At 37.7% G+C, this 22,809-nt stretch overlaps 1 protein-coding gene across 5 annotated transcripts in view; it reads right to left on the reverse strand.

Moving 5' to 3' along the window:
* The window catches only part of HERC2 (HECT and RLD domain containing E3 ubiquitin protein ligase 2), a 273,779-nt gene that overhangs the window by 147,773 nt on the left and 103,197 nt on the right, over positions 1-22,809 (reverse strand). For 4 of the 5 annotated variants that reach the window (XM_078448928.1, XM_078448927.1, XM_078448929.1 and 1 more), the window contains 11 exons: positions 20,575-20,753; positions 14,605-14,789; positions 13,215-13,370; positions 12,360-12,545; positions 5,698-5,868; positions 5,206-5,309; positions 3,741-3,918; positions 1,384-1,598; positions 782-914; positions 555-682; positions 275-470 (listed from right to left, as the gene is read on the reverse strand). In XM_078448928.1, the coding sequence (XP_078305054.1) occupies positions 275-470; positions 555-682; positions 782-914; positions 1,384-1,598; positions 3,741-3,918; positions 5,206-5,309; positions 5,698-5,868; positions 12,360-12,545; positions 13,215-13,370; positions 14,605-14,789; positions 20,575-20,753 (1,831 nt within the window). The remainder of the gene's footprint in view (positions 1-274; positions 471-554; positions 683-781; positions 915-1,383; positions 1,599-3,740; positions 3,919-5,205; positions 5,310-5,697; positions 5,869-12,359; positions 12,546-13,214; positions 13,371-14,604; positions 14,790-20,574; positions 20,754-22,809) is intronic. The other variant, XM_078448930.2, reaches the window with a different exon arrangement.

Genomic DNA, 22,809 nt, shown 5'->3' on the forward strand with positions numbered 1-22,809 from the left:
ATCAATTTAATAAAGTTTATAGTATTTACCTTGTACAGCATCAATTTAGTAATTACCAAATCATAACATACTCAATAGCAAAGTTGTATCATTATCTGATGTCTAAGAAAAATAAGCAGGATTTGTCTATTTAATCATAAATACACATAACAAATATTATGGCAGTTGTGGAAATCCACATGTACTAAGCAGTAGCAAACAGCTTCACTCAAATCACAGACTCAAATGTACTGGGGAAAAGCACACACTTTGACAGCATTTTCCCATCTTTTACCTCTCTTTTTCCTTCGTTCTCGAATTATCTTCTGAACTATCCTCCTCCAACGGGGCAAAGAACTTAACAGTTTAAACTTGGACATTATAGAGAGATCATTACAAACTGCAGGTCTTAGTTCATTAAAGAGGAACCTCAAACGTTCAATGACTGGAGCGCAGACTTCCTTGTAAGAACGACCCTGTTCTTGATGCGTCTACAAAGTTAAATATGAAAAGACAACTTAAATATTTTACCAACTATCTGCAAAGCACAAAAAAAAGAATAAAAATGTATTTACCTTAATGAGTGAGCATTTTGCTTGGTAAACAACTCTACAAACATCCACTACTGATTTAGGCAATGTTCTGTGCTTTACTTGCTCAATACCAAGTGTTCCTGCATGAACTAAAGATAATGCCACGTGACCTGTAAAAGACATTTTTAAAAAGGGGCAGCGTAAGAATGAATGCACATTGCATGTCAGTTGAAAAATGTATGGTATAGCTAAAATGTCAAGACTCATACCTAAATCTTCATGCTTTAAAAGGCAACATAATAGTAAGCGGCCAACCTCTTCCACAGGGTGCTCAGGAGGAAAAGTGATTGGTGTGGTCAAATGGCACTGCCTACAGTACCTTTCTATTTGACACAGAAAGTCCTGTAACAGAAACAGCTGGAGGGTAACTTCAGAGCCACCTAACACGCCCTCATAAATTCCAAACTACATGCCACAATTTCTAATGTACTTGCAATCAGCAATGCTTCTAAAACATCACTGACATATTGAATTGAATCAGCCTTTTTTTCTTTTTCTTTTTCTTTTTTTTTTTAAAGACAGCGCGCATGCACACAGGGGAGGAAGCAAAGGGAGGGAGAGAACCTTAAGCGGGCTTCATGCCCAGTGCACAGCCTAACACAGGGCTCTATCTCACGACCTTGAGATCGTGACCTGACCTCAAGTCAAGAGTCAGGCACCCAGAACTGAACCAGCCTCTTACCTCAAAACCAGCCCTACAAATAATATGTAACTAAAGTCTGTGCTAAGCAAATCAGAGAACATGAAAGTGTTCACATATCAAAGTTCTACGGTAAACCAAGGATACTAAGTGTGGGAAGGCCTCGCTCACCTTCACATTGTGATCCTGTATGTTATTGTCAGCAATGGCTTGCAGGAATGCCTGGGAATGGTCGCCCAAGGCCCGTCTGTGGGAGCAGAGTCGGGACTTGCTAGCAGGAGTGCCTCCAGGAGAGCTACAATGGTCCTCGTCTTTCTCCTCATTGTAGCTATAGTGGATCTGGCTGGTCTGTAGGCCTCCAGAGAAGATGGATGACTGAAGCCACTCTAGAAAGTACATATGCAAACATTAAAGAGAAACTTGAGTGTACTATTCAGAAATAAATATTGATATAAAAGAAGTGAATATTTGATTTAAGAGGAAAAATTCAGCATCATTCATATTAAAGAGTCACATCTAACATTTATATACACTGGCTTATAATTCCTATGTCTGCATGAAAATAGGTTAACACTTCTGGCTATTCACTACATCTTAAGCATGGTATCAGAACTCAGTATAATAGTTCCAGTACAACTTTTCTAGATACCCAGTAAAACACGGAGCTGACCGATTCTACTGATACTGTGGGAACACTGGAGCATTGCATTTTACTAGGGAGAGCAGCATGGAGGCAACACTTACACAAGCAATCACTCAATTTCAATTAGGATAACTGTATGCTACAAAGTACTACAGTTGGTACAAGAGTATAGACCTCCACTACTGTTCAAGAGTCGGTAAAGGATTTTCTGTGGAAGTGACAACTGAGCGGAGATCTGGATAAAGACAAAAACACTGAGCATCCAGGTAGGAAAGCAGCACATGAGAAGGGGTCTACAAAGAAAAAACATGCTCAGGGCAGGACATATTTCCCTAGAGCATTAATCTAGTAATAAAAATGAGAGACTACTAATCATATAACATGGGATCTTAGTAAGAGACAGATCCTTGGAGACTGGAGACCCAGTAGACTATGTGTGTCTCACAAAGGAGACCTGTGTGAGGCATGGCTAGACACACAAGAATATGCATCAGTGCCAATGTGGATGCTCATTCTAATTGCTAAGATAACTGGAGTGAGATTCACCAAAAAAAATGAAGAATCAGTTTGTTCATTGCTACAAATTTTTTTCAATGACTTCTGTTATCAAAATAGTCCTCCAGAACCCAAGCAATCAAATCTGGGATGTACTCCATGTTCTTTTACTGAAAATTTAGATTTTAGAAGATTCAGGAGCATTCTCCTAAGTGCTACATTAATTCTAAAACACAAATATGATCATGACCTTACCTACGTCTCTACATTTAGAACTCCCTCTAATCTCTCAAAGATACTGCTCTAAAGGTGGTTTCTGATGGCTTAGGCCCCTCACCCACCAGGGCCCATAGTACCTTCTGATCAATTTTACTCTGACTCTTCTCATTTCCCACCCTCTTTGCTGATTTAGAAGAAATGTATCTTCCTCATACTACAAATATTTGAGGGAAAGGATGAGTCCATCCCCCTGAGAGGCTGTGCAGGCAGCAAAATGCCCAGCATGCACACCAAAGGCTTGTTCCAGAAGGCTGGGCTGACCAAGTACATTGACCATCCTTGCCCACTAGCATTCTCTCCTGACAGTACACATACACAAGCAACAGGAAGCCCTACTTTTCTTAACAAATGCTCCTCACACACCTGTATTTCTGCCTAGAAGATTCACACACTCACTTTCCTGGGACTCCAATGTCCTTACTCCTTCACCTCTGATGGGGTTTCTTCCCCATCAGAACAAATTACAAATGTCTCCATTTCATGCTCTTCTACCCTGCATACTGCTCTATTATAATGTCTGGCTCATCATCACACAAAAAGCACCTAAAAGCAGAAATGTGTCTAATTCCACACTTAATGCATTGAGCACCTAGCATGGTAACTCATACTGAGTATTTACTCAGTAAATGCTTGCTGGATGGTTGGCAGACAAATGTAGGAATATGTGAAGAAAACTTTAAATCCATCTTATGGAATATAGTGAAATTTTATTACTTGAGGTCATTAAAAAGGTCGCAATCCCAAAAGGTATTTGGGTCTAGTAAAAACACAATCCTCAAAAAGAATATTATCCCCAATAGGAACAGCCAATCCATGTCACGTGGAGACGACAGCCAAGTTGAACCCATCTGTTACAGGAAGCAAAAGTGAGAGCACACATAGGACTGATATTTCCATGCACCTGTTAGCTTCCTCTACTGCCACAGGTCATGAGAGCAAATGAAAGCCATTCACAACTATTTCTATTTCATTGGTTTAGTGTCACAGTCCCATGATCCTTATTTTTACTCACCAACAACTGTGTTGATTCTTCTTCTCCTATTCTAAATAGCACGTAAGACTCAGCTAAAATAACCTTCTAATCTGTTAGCAGAAAGCAAATTTTTCTTACTGGCACATTCGATCTCAACCGGAGACAGTGGTGTGCTCATAGCTAAATAGGAAGCATGTAATCCGAGAAGTAGGCCCAGATTCCTTTCTGTGTCTATCAGAGGTGAAGAGAGACTTCCCAGATCTGGTATGGTAACAACTTCTTGGTCAGGCTTGGAAAGATAAATTTCATCATCAGTCTGAGAAAACAGGGTTAATTGAAAACATAAAAACCAAAAGAGCAACAGCTTATATCCCTAAACGAGACAAAGTTCCATGAGGAAGAGAAGCAGATGCTCTGGACACCCTTTTCCTACATCCTATTATGCTGCTATACATGCTGTGTGCTGTAGGCACACCCTACAAAGCAAACGGTAAACACACAGATCTACTGGTGGTAAAACCAAAGCTCAGATAAACAGGTAAACTAGAGGGGCTCTTGGGTAGCTCAATCAGTTGAGTGTCCAACTCTTGATTCGGCTTGGGTCATGATCTCGCGGTTTATGAGTTCGAGCCCTACCTGGGTCTCTGCACAGACAGTGCAGAGCCTGTTTGGGATCCTCTCTCTCCCTTTCTCTCTGTTCCTCCCCTGTTTCTCTCTCTCTCTCTCTCTCTCTCCCTCTTCCTCTCTCTCACACACATACACACACACACACACACACACACACAAATAAACTTTTTAAAAAATTTAAAAAACAACAGGTAAACTAGATAATTCCTTAAAGAATCAAATAGAAGTTTACAGATTGACTGTATACTTCAGAAAATATACTGAATTGTTACATGCATAAATAACACCCCCCAAAACCCAAAAATATGAAAGGACTGCTGTGAGTAGTGAACTAGGACCACATATGTGGAGGTATAAATTTATGTTAACAAAAAGAAACCAGTTAGAAAAGAGATCAGATGAAAAAAAACTTTGCCAGTCTTATTAGATCATTTACAAGCAAAGTCAATCTCTCCCTATGCAATGCTTTAAGTCTTACCTATGTGGCATTTAATAAATTTTATTACTTATGGATCTATACCTGGAAAACCAATCCCAACATATAAACTCCAAAGCTCATGCATAGGTAGGACATACTTCTATTCTAAAGAATTATGCTACTAGATAATTCTTCCCCCAAAAATATATATCTCAAGATAGTAAGCCACTTCAAATTTCTACATAAGCTTACAATAAAACTATAAAGGCCAAAGGTTAACCCCTTTTTGTGTGTGGAAAAGTGTCTACATGTGTTACAAATTAATAACTTTTACAATTTTTCAAGACCAATACTTCATAAATCTTAACACGAATAAGTGTAAATAAATTCATTTATGAAAAAACTTCTAAAGGATCTTCATATGTATCACTTAATGACACGCACCCCCACCGAAAGGCCCCATTATCAATAATACTTCAAGGTAAAAACCACCTATCACAAATATACAGAGGAGGTCTCCCCTGACGTTCACCATGATGCCCACGCACACAGCCTCACCTCCAGATACTGGCCAACACAGAAGGCATGCATTGATTCCCGGGTGTCTTCAAACTGCAAAGCAGCTTCCAAAGCTACCACTGGGTCTTCCCCTGCAAACTGAGCTAAAACAAAAAAAACAAAAGCAACATTATTTCAATACAATTTGCTTAGACACCCATAGTAGAAATGTCAAGTAGGAAATAGATCAGGCAGGTGACTCCAGTGTGAGGGTTACCAAAGTATAATAATGATCTTTCATCCCCTCCCAGAGCTGCCTGCGCCAACTCAGGATTTGAAACAAGTTTCAACAGGTGTTGAAACAAATGCAAAATGATAAGGAATTCTTCAAACCTGCTTGAATTCGCTGATAGGCCACACACCAAAGTCACCAGTAGATTAAAACGTGGGGGGTGGAACAATTTACTCAACTGATCGCTTAAAAGACAAATACTCTGCTCAAAATGGCACATGCTGTAACTTTTAACCATGAAGTAGAAAGTGAGGTCTTACCAAGAATACTATTTCCTGTCAATGACTGTGTCTGGAAGTCCTTTATATCATATACTTTCCCATCAATCACAGTCCAGAAGCCTCCATCTTTATTGTGGTTCTCCAAATCAGCTTTGCGTATCTGTGTCACCTCCTCATTATTTCTACAGTTCTGACCTGTAAAAAATGATTCTGCATATACAGAAACCAAAATCAATCAATCAATAGATCAAGAGATAAAGCAATAGAACAAATCATGCAAAAGAACTATAAAGGGAAATAGACAAATCCATAATCACAATAGGAGATTAACATATCTCTCGCTGTAACTAATACCACAAACAAAATTTCACTAAGAATATGCAATGATTTGGGGCGCCTGGGTGGCACAGTTGGTTGAGCGTCCGACTTCAGCTCAGGTCATGATCTCACAGTCTGTGAGTTTGACCCCCGCATTGGGCTCTGAGCTGACAGCACAGAGCCTGGAGCCTGCTTCAGATTGTGTCTCCCTCTCTCTCTGCCCCTCCCCTGCTCATGCTCTGTCTCTCTGTCTCAAAAATAAATAAAAACATTAAAAAATAAATAAATGCACAAAGGACATGCAATGATTATAAAACAAAACAAAAACAATATCACATGAGCAGCATGAATAGCAAATCTGACTATGTATAAGGCAATAAAGCAAATCCCAAAAATTTCAAAGGAATAAAGTTACAGAGCATATGCACTGACTACAATGCAGTTAAATTACAAATAGGTAACAAAAATAAAATAAAAATTCATATTTGACTTCCCACAAAAAAATGTCTATAGAAAAAATACAATGAATGATAATGAAAATACTATAGATCCACACTTCTAGAGCTAAATATGTGTTTAAGGGCATTTATACCTTTAAATATATATAGTAGGGGGAAAAAAAGCAAAGAAGTAAATAAGTTAATAAACATTAAATCAATAAAATTCTAAGAGCTCATGATAGTCAAAAATTTTAAAAAGGGGCACCTAGGTGGCTCAGTCAGTTAAGTGTCCAACTCTTGATTTCGGCTCAGCTCATGATCTCACAATCAGGAGATCGAGCCCTGAGTCAGGGTCTGTGTTGGGCATGAAGCCTGCTTAAATTCTCACTCTCCATCTCCTTCTGCCCCTCCCAGGCTCACTCTCTCTCTCAAAAACAATAAGTAAATAAAAAATAAATAAATAAAATAAAAGCAGGCGGGGGGAGGAATGAAGGGAAAGATGAAGGAAGAATGCCTCATTGGTCACCTTTCAAAGTGCTAGGACATTAACTCAGTATCACTGAAAAATGATACAGGGAGGTGATTGAAGAGGGGAGTCAAGCTAGGATCATGTCCTTACCTGTACAAATTGTACTTTGTACTAACCAAACAAATGAAGGCAAGGTTGCTAGGGGATTTTATAGAAGACAGACTGTATATGAACTCCCTGGTCCATCTGAACAGAACTGAAGGTGGGTGTCACACAGAATCACAGGCCTCAGAGCCAATGAAACAAGAAACACACAGCATGACCTCAGACACACTCTATCAAAAACTAAATTCAAATCTGCATTCAAACCTCATCAACCCTATACATATAACCAACTGTTTAGAGAAAGTGTAACTGAGAGATGTTAGACTAAAAGAGAGGGCAATCAACCAAATTCAGAAAATATGAAATTCTCCAGAACAAATTCCCTGCTTCTTTGACAAATAAAGAGCATGACCACAGAGACAAAGAGGAGGGCCTAGAGATACACTATTAAAGGAAAAAAAGACTGGAAGCATATCAACCAACTATAACATGCAAAATGTATTTAGATGCTGATTCAAAATAACCACTAATAAAAAGACCTTTTTAGATAATCCAGGAAAATGGAACATAGACTGCATGTAACATTAAGGAATCACTGTTAATCTTAGACAGAATAATGATATTAAGGTTTTATTACCAAAAAGAAGTTCTAATCATTAACAGGTAATGTGTGTCAAAATGTCTTAAAGAGATCTGCTTTAAAATGATTCAATCATTCAATCACTAAGTTAAGTGGAGGAGAAGCTGAAATGTGAATACTTATAAATCCAGGTTCATTATCCTATTCTCCCTACTTTTATCTGTGTTTTCACAATGAACAAAACATCATTTCTCTAAAAGCTAGAAAAATATCAGATTAAACCCTAAGAAAGAAGAAAAGAAATAATAAAGACCAGAGTAGCACCATCATAAAGACAATTGGATCAATGGAACAGAATACAGAACTCAGAAATAAATCCTCATATATATGGTTAAATGTTTTGGACAGAGTGTCACAACCATTCAATGGGGGAAAGACAATCTTTTCCACAAGTGGTGCTAGGAAAACTGAATATCCAATCGCAAACAAATCAAGTTGGACCCTTACCTTATACACCATATACAAAACTTAAAACAGATCAAAGATTTGAAGAGCTAAAACTATAAAATATCAAACTCTTAGAAAAGAACAGGAGGAATCCTTCATGACATATAATTTGGCAATGATTTCTTGAACAGGACACCAAAAGCATAGGCAACAAAAGAAAAACTAGGTTAAGTTGGACTCAATCAAAATTAAACATCGCTGGACACTACCAACAAAATGAAAAGGCAATCCACACATAAGGAGAAAATATAACTAAATCATATACATCCAGAATACAAAACAAATTCCTACAATTCAACAATAGCAACAATAACAAAACCTGATTCAAAAATAGGAAAAACACTTGAATGGACACTTCTCCAAAGATATGCAAATGGCCAATAAGCACAAGAACAGACATACATTATCACTAACCATTAAGGAAAACCAAATGAAAACTATGTTATAATACCACTTTGTCCCATTAGGATGGCTGTTATCAATAAAACAGAAAAAAACAAGTGTTGGCAAGGATGTGAAAAAATTAGAGCCCTTCCTTGTACTCAGCCTATGGGAGTGTAAAATGGAACAGCCACTATGGAAAACATTATGGTGGGAAGTTAAGCACAGAATTACCATATGACTCAGCAATCCCACTTTTAGCCTCTAACCCAAAGGAAGTGAAAGCAGGGCTTCAAACATACATTTGCACACCCATGTTCATGACAGCATTAGTTACATCAGCCAAAAGGTGGAAACCACCAAAGTGTATATCAAGAGATGACTGGATAAACCATTTTGTTTGCAATATTATAAAACATTATTCAGGGGCGCCTGGGTGGCTCAGTCGGTTGAGCACCGACTTCGGCTCAGGTCACGATCTCGCGGTCTGTGAGTTCGAGCCCCGCATCGGGCCCCTGTGCTGACAGCTCAGAGCCCGGAGCCTGTTTCAGATTCTGTGTCTCCCTCTCTCTGACCCTCCCCCATTCATTCTCTGTCTCTCTCTGTCTCAAAAATAAATAAACGTTAAAAAAAATAATAATAATTTAAAAAAATAAAAAAATAAAAAAAAATAAAACATTATTCAGCCTTAAAAAGGAAGGAAATTCTGACACATGCTATAACATGGATGAACCCTGAAGATATGCTAAATAGAGTAAGACAATTACCAAAGAACAAATACTGTATGATTCCACTTACATGACCTACCTCGAGTAGTCAAATTCACAGAAACAGAAAGTTGAATGGTGGTTGTCAAGGGTGAGAGGGAGTGGAGAATGGGGAGTTAATGTTTAATGGGTACAGAGTTTCAATTCAGGAGAGATGAAAGGTTTTGAAACTGGATGGTGGTGTTGGTTGGACAATAACGTGAATGTACTTAATGCCACAGAATGGAAAACTTAAATATGGTTAAAATGACAAATTTTATGTTATGTATACTTCACCATAGTTAAAAAAAAAAAAAGTTGGGTTTCCACTCTATCTTACCACCCACAAAACCAAAAAAAAAAAAAAAAAAAAAAAAAAAAAAAAAAAAAAAAACTGTTCACAACACTACAGATCAAGATGATTATCTGGCAAATTCTACCAATCTTATACATACCCTTCTGGGGAGGAAAAAAAAAAAAGAAGAGGAAAGAACATTCTCTAAGTAACTCTAAGAGACTAGCACAGCCTGTCTTACTAAAACTTTAAATGTCTTGTTATGTTTTTGTACTACTGGATCCCTCAGATAGTTTCTACCAACAAGCTAATATTCTCAGCTGACAGACTGCAAAAAGAAATTTAACAGAGATTGCATGGGAAGCTGTCATGTTCCTAAATTACAGCCTGTTTGTTAGTGGAAGGGTGATTATCAGCAACTTATAGGGCATTAAAAGAAAACTACAATTCACAAGCACAGATGCAAAATTGTTGGAAAAAAGCAAAACACATCAAGACCAGCAACACATATTAATATGACCAATATAATACGATCAAGATAGTTTTATTCCAGATGCAGAAGGCTGATTTAACCTTTGAAAAATCAATAATTAACACGTTAACAGAAAAAAGAAAAATTATATGATCACTGAGATTAATTAAAACTTCATTGCAAAGCAGAATAGAAGGAAACTTCCTTAATATGTAAAGGCTTCTACAAAGAGGGCGCCTGGGTGGCTCAGTCAGTTAAGCGTCCAACTTCGGCTCAGGTCATGATCTCACGGTTCACGAGTTCGAGCCCCACGTCGGGCTCTGTGCTGCCAGGTCAGAGCCTGGAGCCTGCTTCAGATTCTGTGACTCCCCCTCTCTCTGCCCCTCCCCCACTCATGCTCTGTCTCTCTCTGTCTCTCAAAAAATAAATAAACTTAAAAAAATTTTTTAAAAAAAGGTTTCTACAAAGAAATCCCTTAACAAACCTCATATTTCATGTGTGAAATTTGGAAAGCTTTTCTTTTGCTCCTAAACAAGACAAGGCTGACCAGTATCACCATTTGTATTCAACAATGCACCAGAGGGTGCTAACAAGTGCAGAAGTCACAAAGGGAAGCTGCAAGATGAGAAATAGACACAGGCAGAGACAGTCAACTGATTTTGACAAAAGTGGTACTCCCGAAGAGTGACCAAGGACACTCCTTTCACCCAAGAGTGCTGGTACAATGAACCTGTGGACAAAATGCCTAGGGAAAAAATGACACGTGACCTCTTGGCACAGGGGTGGAATGGTGAGAACTCTCACACTCTACGGAGATGAAAATCAGCACAATCACTATGGAAACCTGGCATTCTGTACTAAAGCATACCCTACAAACCAACAAGAAATAGACATAATTAATTCCAGCAAGAAACAGACATAAGAGGAGCACCTGGGTGGCACAATCAGTTAAGCACACAACTCCTGGTTTTGATTCAGGTCATGATCTCACAACTCATGAGACTGAGCCCCTCCTTGGGATTCTTGGGTCTCCCTCTCTCTCTACTCCTCCCTCACTCTTGCTCTCTCTCAAAATAAATTTTAAAAAAAATTTAAAAAAACAAACAGACATAAGAATATTTAAACAAACTATTAAGGAGCACAAGCCTGTCTGATAAAATGATAAAGAGAAGTAGAGGAGCAGCAACCACACAAGACCAGAGAGAGGTATCTTTCAGGAGACAAGAAGCAGTGTTTAGGATGTTCCTGCCACCATTCCATTTCTTAATCTGTATGGATGTTCTTTTCTTTTTTTTCTTTTTTAATTTTTTTAATGTTTATTTTTGAGAGAGAGTGGTGGAGGGGCAGAGAGAGAGGGAGACACAGTATCTGAAGCAGACTCCAGGCTCTGAGCTGTCAGCACAGAGCCCGACGCAGGGCTCAAACTCACGGACCGTGAAATCGTGACCTGAGGTGAAGTCGGACGCTTAACCAATGGAGCCAGCCAGGCGCCCCAAATGATTTTCTCTATGATCAGTCACAGAGCTGTTTTCTGTACTTTTGAGTATATTTCATAATAAAAAAAGATTTTTAAATGAGTAAATTTGAACTGCTTAATCAGATTAAATGCCTTCAACCATACTAACTATAGAGACAAAAATAACATTTAACTTCATAAACACAAATGAATGGTGCTAAAAATACTAGTGATATAAAAAAATTAAAAACTATGCTCCATATCCTATTGTTATTTTCTTCAGGATAGTTGTTACTTCTTATTTGAAACTCCTGTAAGATGACAGTCTACAATGGAAGGGGAAAAAAGCCCAGCTTGCCTGAGCTTTCCTACAAAATACAAATGAACCACAACTTCAATTTAATTCTATGAGTCCAGGAAGTCAGAACCATACACAGTATGGTAACATACACTTAAAAAATGTCAAAGCTGAAAACTTTGAGAAGACAAGTTCCATCCCAATTTGGTAAGCACTATAGACAGTACATATAAGGGAAGTGCTCAGCTAAATATCGGAATTCCACAACTTAGTAACATCAGTTAGAAATGAGTTTAAAAAGTCATCCCATATTGATGTCAGCCTCCAAAGCTGGACTATATCTAATCGCCGCAACAGTACCTTCTGGAGGCAACACCCAAGAAAGGGTTCTCCAGAACTTTCTAAAATAGTCCAATTCAGAAAGTAACAACAATTAACAGAAAAATCATTTCTTATATATAATCTAAATCTGTTCTGATTTGGATTATCTTGATTTTCCACTTATACTCCCATCAGTGAAAATGGCAAATATTGGTTTCTCTTTGTGAAGTATCCTTTCGGATAAAAAGGCAAGAATAGGTTAGATCAGGATAAACTTTCCTCAGCAGAAGTTCTAGAAGTTAAGATGTCATACCCATGATGCCAGGCCAGGCTAACTCTTCATTATCATCCCTTTCCTTTCCCGGTGCAAGGTGATTGAACCGATCCAGGTGTTCTAACAGGCCACCCAGCAGAGGGACAGCTCCAGCCTCCTGCATGAGACCAGCATTTTTACTGAGCAGAAGCACTATAGAAACTACTAGTTCTGGAAGGAGAACACCTAAATTTTAAAAGAAAAAAAACAGCATTAAGATTTAAATAAAACCATATATCCTATAAAACTACTTTCTAAGCTTGTTCTATGTTCAAATTCTGATAAATCACAAAATAAGGAAAGCATATTTCTACAGGATTATTTTATCTTTCATTTTGAAAAAGATAAACAAAGGTATCAAACAGAACCCTCTGAGTTACAAGAATACTTTTCAAAACCGCTGTGTTTCAACACTTCTGTGAACTTGTCTTTTATTCAGAAAACTTAAGTGTTTACAACTAAGTTTACTATCAGTAAAAAAGCACTTAATAAGAATGCTGTAGTGTCACAGAATTAACTTGAAAACATATTAAGAAATACTGGAAATTATTAAGGTCCTGAAAGGCGCAACTAATTTTTATGGGGCTGAAATAAAATTAGACAATTCCCAATGACCTCATTATTGAAATGTTAATAATGGCTGTATGACTCTAAATCACTAATTACATTTACAGTGACACAACTCCTACACCAACAGAATTGTCAAGCAAGTAAAAAAAGAAAAGGAGAAAAGCCAACATGACTAGAAAATGTATGGGGCAAAGGCATGCAGGTTTATCAGGAAGTGATAAATTTTAAGTCTTATCTATCTCTGAAAATAAATAAATGTCTGAAGGTAGGATATAAAAAAGGTACCAGTGAAGTCCCCTTCCACAATGCAGGCCACCTCTGCAAAGTGCCGCCAGCTGGTGGAAGCAATGCTGGCTGCCACAGGCAGTATATCTCCAATGTGTGTGCACAAAAGGGCTGTGTACTTCTTCAGCAAGGAACCAACACCCATAAGCTCAGGACCTTGAAGAAAGATTTAGAAAATTTCATTTTTACCATTAAAATTTACTTTGTAAATAAATCGCATTGATTCCACCCTCATCTATACATCTTTTATGTATAACAATTTTCTCAAAGGAGAAAATTAACCCATATTCCTTGGCTGTTTTTATGTCACAGAATTTGAGAAACAGTGAATTTGGTTATGTAAATTTTCATACACTGCACTATATAATACCTAGAAAATTTATTTAATGTAAATACTAAAGTCATAATTTATAGAGTTTTAAAACCTTACACCTAATACACACAAATGTTATCAAATTTCAAGTCTTAACACTTGCAAATTACTTCAATAAACAAAGTTAGGCATTTTTCAATCTCCTAAAATCTTTAACTTTTCTTCCTACAAGGCTCTTAATAGCTTTTCAGTCCTCATGACTTTGTCTTTGAGATGTCTCTTTCGGACTATAAGTTCACCTATTTCAACCTGAAATTTTCTATCTACAAATGCCTAATTTTTTCAGCAACTAAGATATTTTAGAATATATATAAACCTTTTCAGTTTTCAGCAACTAAGATATTTTAGAATATAACATCTATAAAAATATTAACAGCAGCGGATGTTTCCATCCTTGACAGAGAAAGCCAATTTACACAGAGCCATCTTTTGAGCTTGTGGAAAGTACTCTAATCTATGTCATGCACAGAACTAAGTGCTTAAATATCATCCTATTTTAATCCTCATAGGCACCCTCAGATGTTATCCCAGTTCCGCAGGTGAGCAACCTACAGCCCCCTGGTAAGTCTCAGACTTAGTCCCATGTCTAGCGGCTAATAAACCAGTGCTATAACTGAGACCCAGCCTTCCTCCAACGATGATTCATTCCTTGCATTACCCCCCACCTGGTTTTCCAGTGCGATCAACAAATGCTATGTCACTACTTTGTTCCCACATTATGTTAGTATCCAACACTCCATAACAGACACGTAGAGTAAGTCTGATAAATTGTCTGTTAAGACTAACTTGAACATAAAGGAAACTATTTTTGATGTCCAAAGAACTTAAATAGTAAGACAAGGAAACAAAAAATATTGATGAGTCTAATATTTGTCCCCAAAAAAAGTGGATACAAAATGAAGTCTCCCCAAATTGGCACATTTAATAATATAAGAACTACTCATCTGGGAGTATAGAATAGGCCTAAATTAAAAAGCCCAAAATACACATAAGACATTTTAATTTTAAGCAACTTACTAGATATATCTGAGGTCTGACCAATACTTTCTCCTGGATAAAGTTTACTGATAAGTAGGCGCTGAAAGCGCAGCAACAAATCCAATGAAGCAGTTCTTTCACGACTATGTTGCTCAAAGTCTAGACATGATGAAATCCGACGGGCAACATCTTTCAATCTGGCTACTGTCTGAGAAGCAATGTTTCTATGCAGAGGAAAGAAGATTGCAAAATTTAACAAGCTATGTCTATTAAAAAAAAAAAAAGTATTAAGAAAGCACGACAAAAACTAAACTCAGAAATATAATCATGCATCCAGGTGACCTGTAGCGGGCTTCCTTCCCCAAATATGAGTCAGGTGTGTCTGCAGTAAACACAACCTCAGTCAAAACTGAGAAAAGAAGCACAGAAGTTGTAAAAGATATAATGATGCCCTTTGCTTTACAAATGTGCTCTAAAGAGCTGTGTGGAATGGTCCAAAATGATAGAAAACAGACCTTTGGGGGAAAAAACAACTGTGTCTTTACTTTTGTCCAAAGCTGTATTTCAAATATAGATGTGACACTATTCTTAAATACAAGATTTACTCGCCTTTCTGCATCTGCCTCACAAATCTGCCTTGAGACCTACTCAAGTTAAGTACCTAGGTGGGCAATGCAGGGGGCACACAGGGTTCAGAAAGCACAGGAAGGAAGACCAAAGTGGGTGCAAACAGACCAGGTCAGAGTAACAGGTATTCAAACAATACAGCAGCAAAGAAAGGAGCAGAGGCTCCAATTCCAACTGTGGGATCTAACTTGAGCCACAAACCATCAGTTAACAGGGTGAAAAAGGAAAAAAACAAAACAAAACATGGGTCCCAAAAGTAAAATTAGAACAGTAGTAAAATGTTCTGGCTCCACAAGAAACTTGCAAAGGAACAAGGGCAGAGAGTCAAGTCAAGACAAGAGAATGAAGAGGAATGGACACTGTAGGTGATAGAGTGCCCGGCTGCTGGTACTAGATTCTGCAATGCTGAGCCAGCCCCTGAAGCTTCAAAAGGAGAGTATGTTCTGTTTATGTTTGAGGAAATTAAGTTCGGTATGAGTGTGAACATAGAGGAGACACAGACTACCAGATAAGACCCTGCCATCCAGGGACAGTCCCACCACCAGTCAAACAAGGCCTGATCCCCGTACTAAGAACAGAGGAATAAATCAGGGGAAGAAAAGAGCTAAAACAGAGCCTTGCTCTGGGCTGCTGTCAAAGTAGCTCCATCTCAGGGCGGGTGAGGGCCAGCCAGCCAACACCTGGCATTGCCACTGAGCAGGTAAGTCTGGGAATTCTGCATAACACCAGGCCACAGACAGGAATTCTATTCCACTCCTTTGATTTCTAACGTTGACAGTAGGTTTGTGGGAAACCTGTCAGTTGCACTTGCCCCCATGATTCATTCCTGGAACTAACAGCACTGTGAGGAAGAAGAGGAGCAGGAAACATTTGAGGAGTTCCAGCACAACTCCAACACACATCCAAAAGTTGCTAAGAAAGAACAGCAAGAAGCCCTTGGCTACTGCACAGGGATACTCCGTCCACACAAAATGAAGGTAGGTGCTCACAGGGTCTTGCCTCTAGTCAACCTCACCTTTCTATTCTACTGCCTGACACCCTGCCTTGACAGTAGAAAAAATCTGGGTTTCATGCTATACAAGAAGGAGCAAAGGACACTAATATAAATGTTAACTTATTTCCTTAATAAAAAATCCTGAACCATAATCAAAATGTATAATTCTGGTTGAGTTCACTAATTAAAAAATCTTCATAGCTCTTGATTTTATATAAATGTTTTTCTGTGGCTTCTTGCCAGTGTAAGACTAAAGCATTACTCTGAAATCTGTTTCACAACTTATTCTTGGCAAACTGCAATTTCTTTAACCTGTTTTCCAAGGAATAAAGTATACAAAACATCCCTACAATCTCTTCCATCTTTAGACTATTTTTCAACAACTGTATCAGCTAAGTCAACACATTGAGCTACCTTCAATCACACTTAAGGTAAGAAAATTAAATATCAAAGTCTCTCTGTACATGAGAGAAGTACACTTTCTACATTTATGAAAAGAGTCTGGATCGTAGGCACTCTGTTAGTGAGAAAGGTGTTGATACATTTTCCTTTCTCTATATTCTAAAACTTTTGGAAAGTGTTGTTTACTTCCAGGGTTCAGTTTTTGTGTTTTTTAAGCAGGTATATAATTATTATAAGACTGCTGTGGAGACAGCTCCTCCCTGTGTTACCAAAGGTTCAGAAGACAACCTATGAAATGGTCTAGAAAGTGCTGTCCAATAGTAACATAATGCCAGGAAGCCACAAATGTCATTTAAAATGTACTGCCAGTCACTGGGGCACCTGGCTAGCTCAGTCAGTTAAGCACTGAACCCTTGATTTTGACTCAGGTCATGATTTCACAGTTTGTGAGACTGAGCCCCGCATTGGGCTCTATGCTGACAGTGAGGAGCCTGCTTGGTATCCTCTCTCTCCCTCTCTCTCTGCCCCTTGCCTGATTGTGCTCTTTTTCGCTCTGTCAAAATAAACAAATAATCTTTAAAAAATGTTTAATGTTCTGCCAGTCACATTAATAAAGAAAAAAAGAAATGTAAAACCAGTATTAATAAAGTATCCCAATATACTGAAAATACTATTTCAACATAAAACTTAAACTCAAAAACACACTTAAAAGTTTTCTAACAACTGAATCAAGTCCAAGGTTTTAAATATGAATTTTAATAAATAATTAATCATTCAATTAAAATAACTGAATTTTAATTAATAAAAAATAAAACTTCAGTGTCTCAGCTACACTGGACACATTCCAAGTGCTAATCAGTCAAACATGGCAAGAGACTTCCAGACTGTACAGTAACAGGCATTGATGGGTAAAACAGACAAGTCTCTCCACACCAAGAGAATAAACAAGCTGGGCAACCTACCATAGGCCGAGACCAGGGAACACACACTCACTTTCTGACAGAAACACCAGGAGTCCTGACACAGCCTCCTCAGCAAAGGGTAGGGCATTCAAGAACTCAATATTGTTTCAGAAAATACATGCTTTATGCTTTAAAACTTCTGCATAGAACTTCATTTTTTAATTACAAAGCACTCAGCATCCATTTTCTCATTTGATCCTTAACTCTATAAACACTGCTCCTGTTATTACTCTGCCAGCTACCACACTGGGGAGAGTTTCACTTGCCAATTTTATACAAGCAGTCACAAGTGAAATCTTCTAGGAATAAATCCCAGGGTCTTTCCACTACCAACAACTACACTGAGTTAATTCACTTTCAATCTGTTGTACTAAAGATCAGAATGTATGAGATACTGGTCAAAAGAAACAATCATCAGATTAAAAAAAAAATAGGAAAGTTTTTTTAATTAGCATTTACTATAATCTATTTAAAGAACTAGCTCTAAAACTTCCTCTTAAAAGTTCCCAATGTGTCCAGTAAATTCTGGTGCTTCAGGTATGGACAGCAGGCTGCCCCCACACCAGCAGCATACCACCCACCACTCTTCTGGACATACATGCAGAGCCCCCTGCTCTCTGAACTTGGCTACTACCTGAGCCAACACTCTAGAATACTTTCTTTATGTATAGAAAATGAAACAAAACAGGAGCCAAGTTTACACACGAAAGAATTTTGTTAAATAGAAGAGCCAAGAGTTTTCCATTGTCTAACAAATACCTTTCAGAAATCACCTTGCTTTTTTGGTCTTTTTGAATGACAATGAAATGTTGGCTGACATTTTTCAGGAACAGTGTCTGATCACTTCAGCCCAAGGTTCCTGTTTATATTCTGACTCTGACTGATTCTTACCTCCTCCAGATAGGGCCTTCAGAAATAATGCTCACCATTCTTTTATTTACTTCAGCATTTAAATTAATAGTTGTCGGGGCACCTAGGCAGCTTAGTCGGTTGAGAATCCAACTTCGGCTCAGGTCATGATCTCGTGGTTGACAAGTTCGAGCCCCATGTCAGGCTCTGTACTGACAGCTCAGAGCCTGGAGCCTGCTTTGGATTCTGTGTCTCCCTCTCTCTCTGCCCCTCCCCCACTCATGCTCTGTCTCTCTCTGTCTCAAAAATAAATAAAAAGATTTAAAAAAATTTTTTTAATTAAAAGTTGTCTTAGGCATCCAGATGACCAACAGACATATGAAAAGATGCTCAACATGGCTCATCATCAGGGAAATACAAATCAAAACCACATCAAGATACCACTTCACACCAGTCAGAATGATTAAAATTAACTCAGGAAACAACAGATGCAGAGAAAAGGGAACCCTCTTGCAATTGTTGGTAAGAATGCAAACTAGTGCAGCCACTCTGGAAAACAGTGTGGAGGTTCCTCAAAAAATTAAAAACAGAATTACCCTACTACCCAGCAATAGCACTACTAGGAATTTATCCAAAGGATACAGGAGGGCTGATTCATAGGGGCACAGGTACCCCAACGTTTATAGCAGCACTATCAACAATAGCCAAATTATGGATAGAGCCCAAATGTCCATCAACAGATGAATAGATAGAGAAGATGTGGTTTATATATATAATGGAATACTACTTGGCAATGAGAAACAATGAAATCTTGCCATTTGCAACAATGTGGATGGAACTGCAAGGGTATTATGCTAAGTGAAATAAATCAGTCAGAGAAAGACAGATATCAAATGTTTTCACTCACATGGAATTTGAGAAACTTAACAGAAGACCATGGGAGAAGGAAGGGGAAAAAAATTGTTTCAAACAGAAAGGAAGGCAAACCATAAGAGACTCTTAAATACAGAGAACTGAGGGTTGATGGGGGGTGGGGGGAGAGGGGAAAATGGGTGATGGGCACTAAGGAAGGCACTTGTTGGGATGAGCACTGGGTGTTGTATGTAAGCTATGAATCATGGGAATCTACTCCTGAAGCCAAGAGCACAGTGTACATACTGTATGTTAGCTAACTTGACAATAAATTATATTAAATAATTAATTAAAAAGATAAAAAAATAAAAGTTGTCTTAGTAATACATATAATTCTATGACATATACAATGAGGCAATGATACAACCAATTTAAAAAAAAAATAGTTCTACCAAAATGATTTTCATTTGCATCTACTCCTTACTAATGAGGCTAAGAATCTTTTCCTGTTTATCATACACTCCAATTTTCTCTTGTTTGAAAATCTTTAGAATCTCCAGTTCTACCTCACACACTCCAAACTCTCCCCTCAACTATATTTAATGTCTGCTCTTAAAACAGTGTGGAGGTTCCTCAAAGTTAAAAACAGAACTACCTTATGATCTGGGAATCATCCTACTGGGTATTACCCAAATACAAAAACACTCATTCAAAGGGAAGCTGCCCGAGTGTCCCTCAACAGATGAATGGATAAAGAAGATATGGTGTGTATACACAATGAAATATGATTCATCCATAAAAAATGAAACCTTGTCATTTGCAATGACATGGATAGAGCTAGAAAGTATAATACTAAGTACTTAAGTCAGCAGAGAAAGACAAATACCATATGATGTCACTCATATGTGGAATTTAAGAAATAAAACAAATGAGGAAAGGGGGGAAAAAGACAGACAAACCAAGAAACAGACTCTTAATTACAGAGAATAAACTGATGGTTACCAGATGGGAGGGGGGTGGGAGGATGGCTTAACTAGGTGACAGAAATTAAGGAGTGCACTTAAAATGAGCACAGGGTGATACATGAAACTGTTCAATTACTATATTGTATACCTAAAGCTAATATAACACTGTGTGTTTATTAACTAGAATTAAAATAAAAACTTAAAAGAGTCTGCTCTTTACCCCAAAACCTATTCTACATAATTTTCAGAGTATACCTCAACAGCCAAAACATTTTCAGACCCTAGTACTAGCTAGATCTCACTATCTTACTATGAAAACCAATAATCCTCCTGTTAAAATATATCTAATACTATTTACCTAAGAAGCTGTTGTATGAGCTGAACCAGAGGCAAACACTGTTTTCCAGAAGATTCATAGATCCCAGTATTAATAAGATCTTTATCCAATGGAGTCCTACTTCTATGAAATGTCGAGGCACTGGCTTCCTGTTCATCAATTTCTTTTTCCTTCTGTGCTTCTTTTTTGGCTTCGATATCCTGTAATTCATAAAACAGAAACTGGTTACCAGTTATCTTAGTACCAAGTGTGAATACACCCTGAGCTGAGCCCTGATCTCACAGCAGATGTCCCAGCTTCTGTGCACTAACTCACAAAACCACCTGGTGACACTGGCCCACATCCACTGTCGAAAACCCCACTGCTCAGGTGCTCAGTTTCTAAACAGACTATTTGTCCTATAAATCCATTACCCAGGCTGCCATTGCTAACGTTCTCCAGGTTCCTTCTGTAAAGTCCCTAAAATCTTTTCTCCTGCTACTGGATCTAAGAAATACTTAATGTGATCTGCCCCATACACACACAGTCTATTTTGCAAACATGAAGCAAGAACTCAAGAATAAGAGGATATATTCCCAAGTCATGTATCTGATAAGAAACATGTGTTCAGAATACAGAAAGAATTCTTACAACTCAACAATTAAAAAATAACCAACTTAAAAATAAGCAAAGGATTTGAATAGAAGTATCTTCAAAGATGATATATAAGTGGCTCATAAGCACATGAAAAGATGTTAGGCATCATTAGTCATCAGGGAAATTCACATCTGTTAGGATAGCTATAAAAGAAAAGTTGGACAGTAGCAAGCATTGACAAGGATGTAGAGAAATCAGAACCCTTATACATTGCTACTGGGAATATAAAGTGGCACAGCCACTTAAGAAAAAAATCTGGCCATTCTTCAAAACATTAAACACAGAGATACTATAAAACAAAACAAATCCACTCCTAGGCATACACCCATAAGAAAAAAAAAGCCTGTCCAAACAAAAACCTATACACAAATGTTCGTAACAGCATTATTCATAACTTAAAAATAGCAACAACTAAATGTCCATTGGCTGATGAATGTATCAACAAAATGTGCTATGCCATACAATGGAATATTATTTAGCAATTTTAAAAAATTAAGTATGACATGAATAAACTTTGAAAACACTAGGCTAAGTGAAAAGCCAGACACAAAAGGTCACGTATTGTATAAATCCATTTATATGAAATGTCCAGAGCTAGAAATTCTTCAGGAGACAGAAAGCAGATTAGCAGTTGTCAATGGTTGAGACAAGTAGGGAATAGGGGGTGTGACTGTTAAGGGGCACAGAGTTTCTTTTTGAAGTAATGAAAAGGTTCTGAAATCACTGGTGATGATGGTTGCACAACTCTGTGAGTATACCACTGAATTATACACTGTAAAAGAGTGAATTTTATAGTATGTGAATTAGATCTCAATAAAGCTATTATTTAAAAAAAAAAGAAACAAAAAGGCAAAAAACAAAAATAGAAGGTATCTTTGCCAAACACAACCAATATTCCTGAGGACTTACTATATACCAAGCATTGTTCTAGTAACCAAATTTATGGTGAAAAAGCAAAAAAGTTCTTTCCTTCTGGGCATTTTCTAATGGCAAAAACAAGAACAGTCTAAACACCAACAATCCATCCCAATCTTTGAGGGGTATAGGGATGAAGACTCAGCCTCAGTGACTACCCACTGTTAAGGATAAGAAAGCAACATAAATCAGAAAAATGAATAATGTGCATCCTTTTAACCCAGCACAATTTCATTTCTAAAACTCTTTCCTAATAATCATTCTTATACTCTATTCAATGACTTATAATCCATAAAATATACTTAGAGGCTCCCAGGTGGCTTAGTCAGTTAATCATCCAACTTCTGATTTTGGCTCAGGTCATGATCTCACAGTTCATGGAATCAAGCCCTGCACTGGGTTCTGCACTAACAGCTTGGAGCCTGCTCGGGATTTTCTCTCTCCTCTCTCTCTGCCCTTTCCCCCACTCATGCACACTCTCTATCAAAATAAATTACAGTTTTAAAAAGAATATAATTAATAATTGTAGTAAAAATATCTAAAACCTAAAAGGTAAATAGATTATTTATAAAAAATAAAAAGGAATATGAAGGAATTCCCTTTTCATATGACAGACTTCTCCAAAACAACAGAACAAATGGACGGTAAAATATACAACAGAAAACATGGCAACCTGATGAGTAAAAAAGATGCAAATTAACACAC

The sequence above is a fragment of the Panthera onca genome, chromosome B3 (assembly GCF_046562875.1).
Source record: "Panthera onca isolate mPanOnc1 chromosome B3, mPanOnc1 haplotype 2, whole genome shotgun sequence".
Taxonomy (NCBI): Eukaryota; Metazoa; Chordata; class Mammalia; order Carnivora; family Felidae; genus Panthera; species Panthera onca.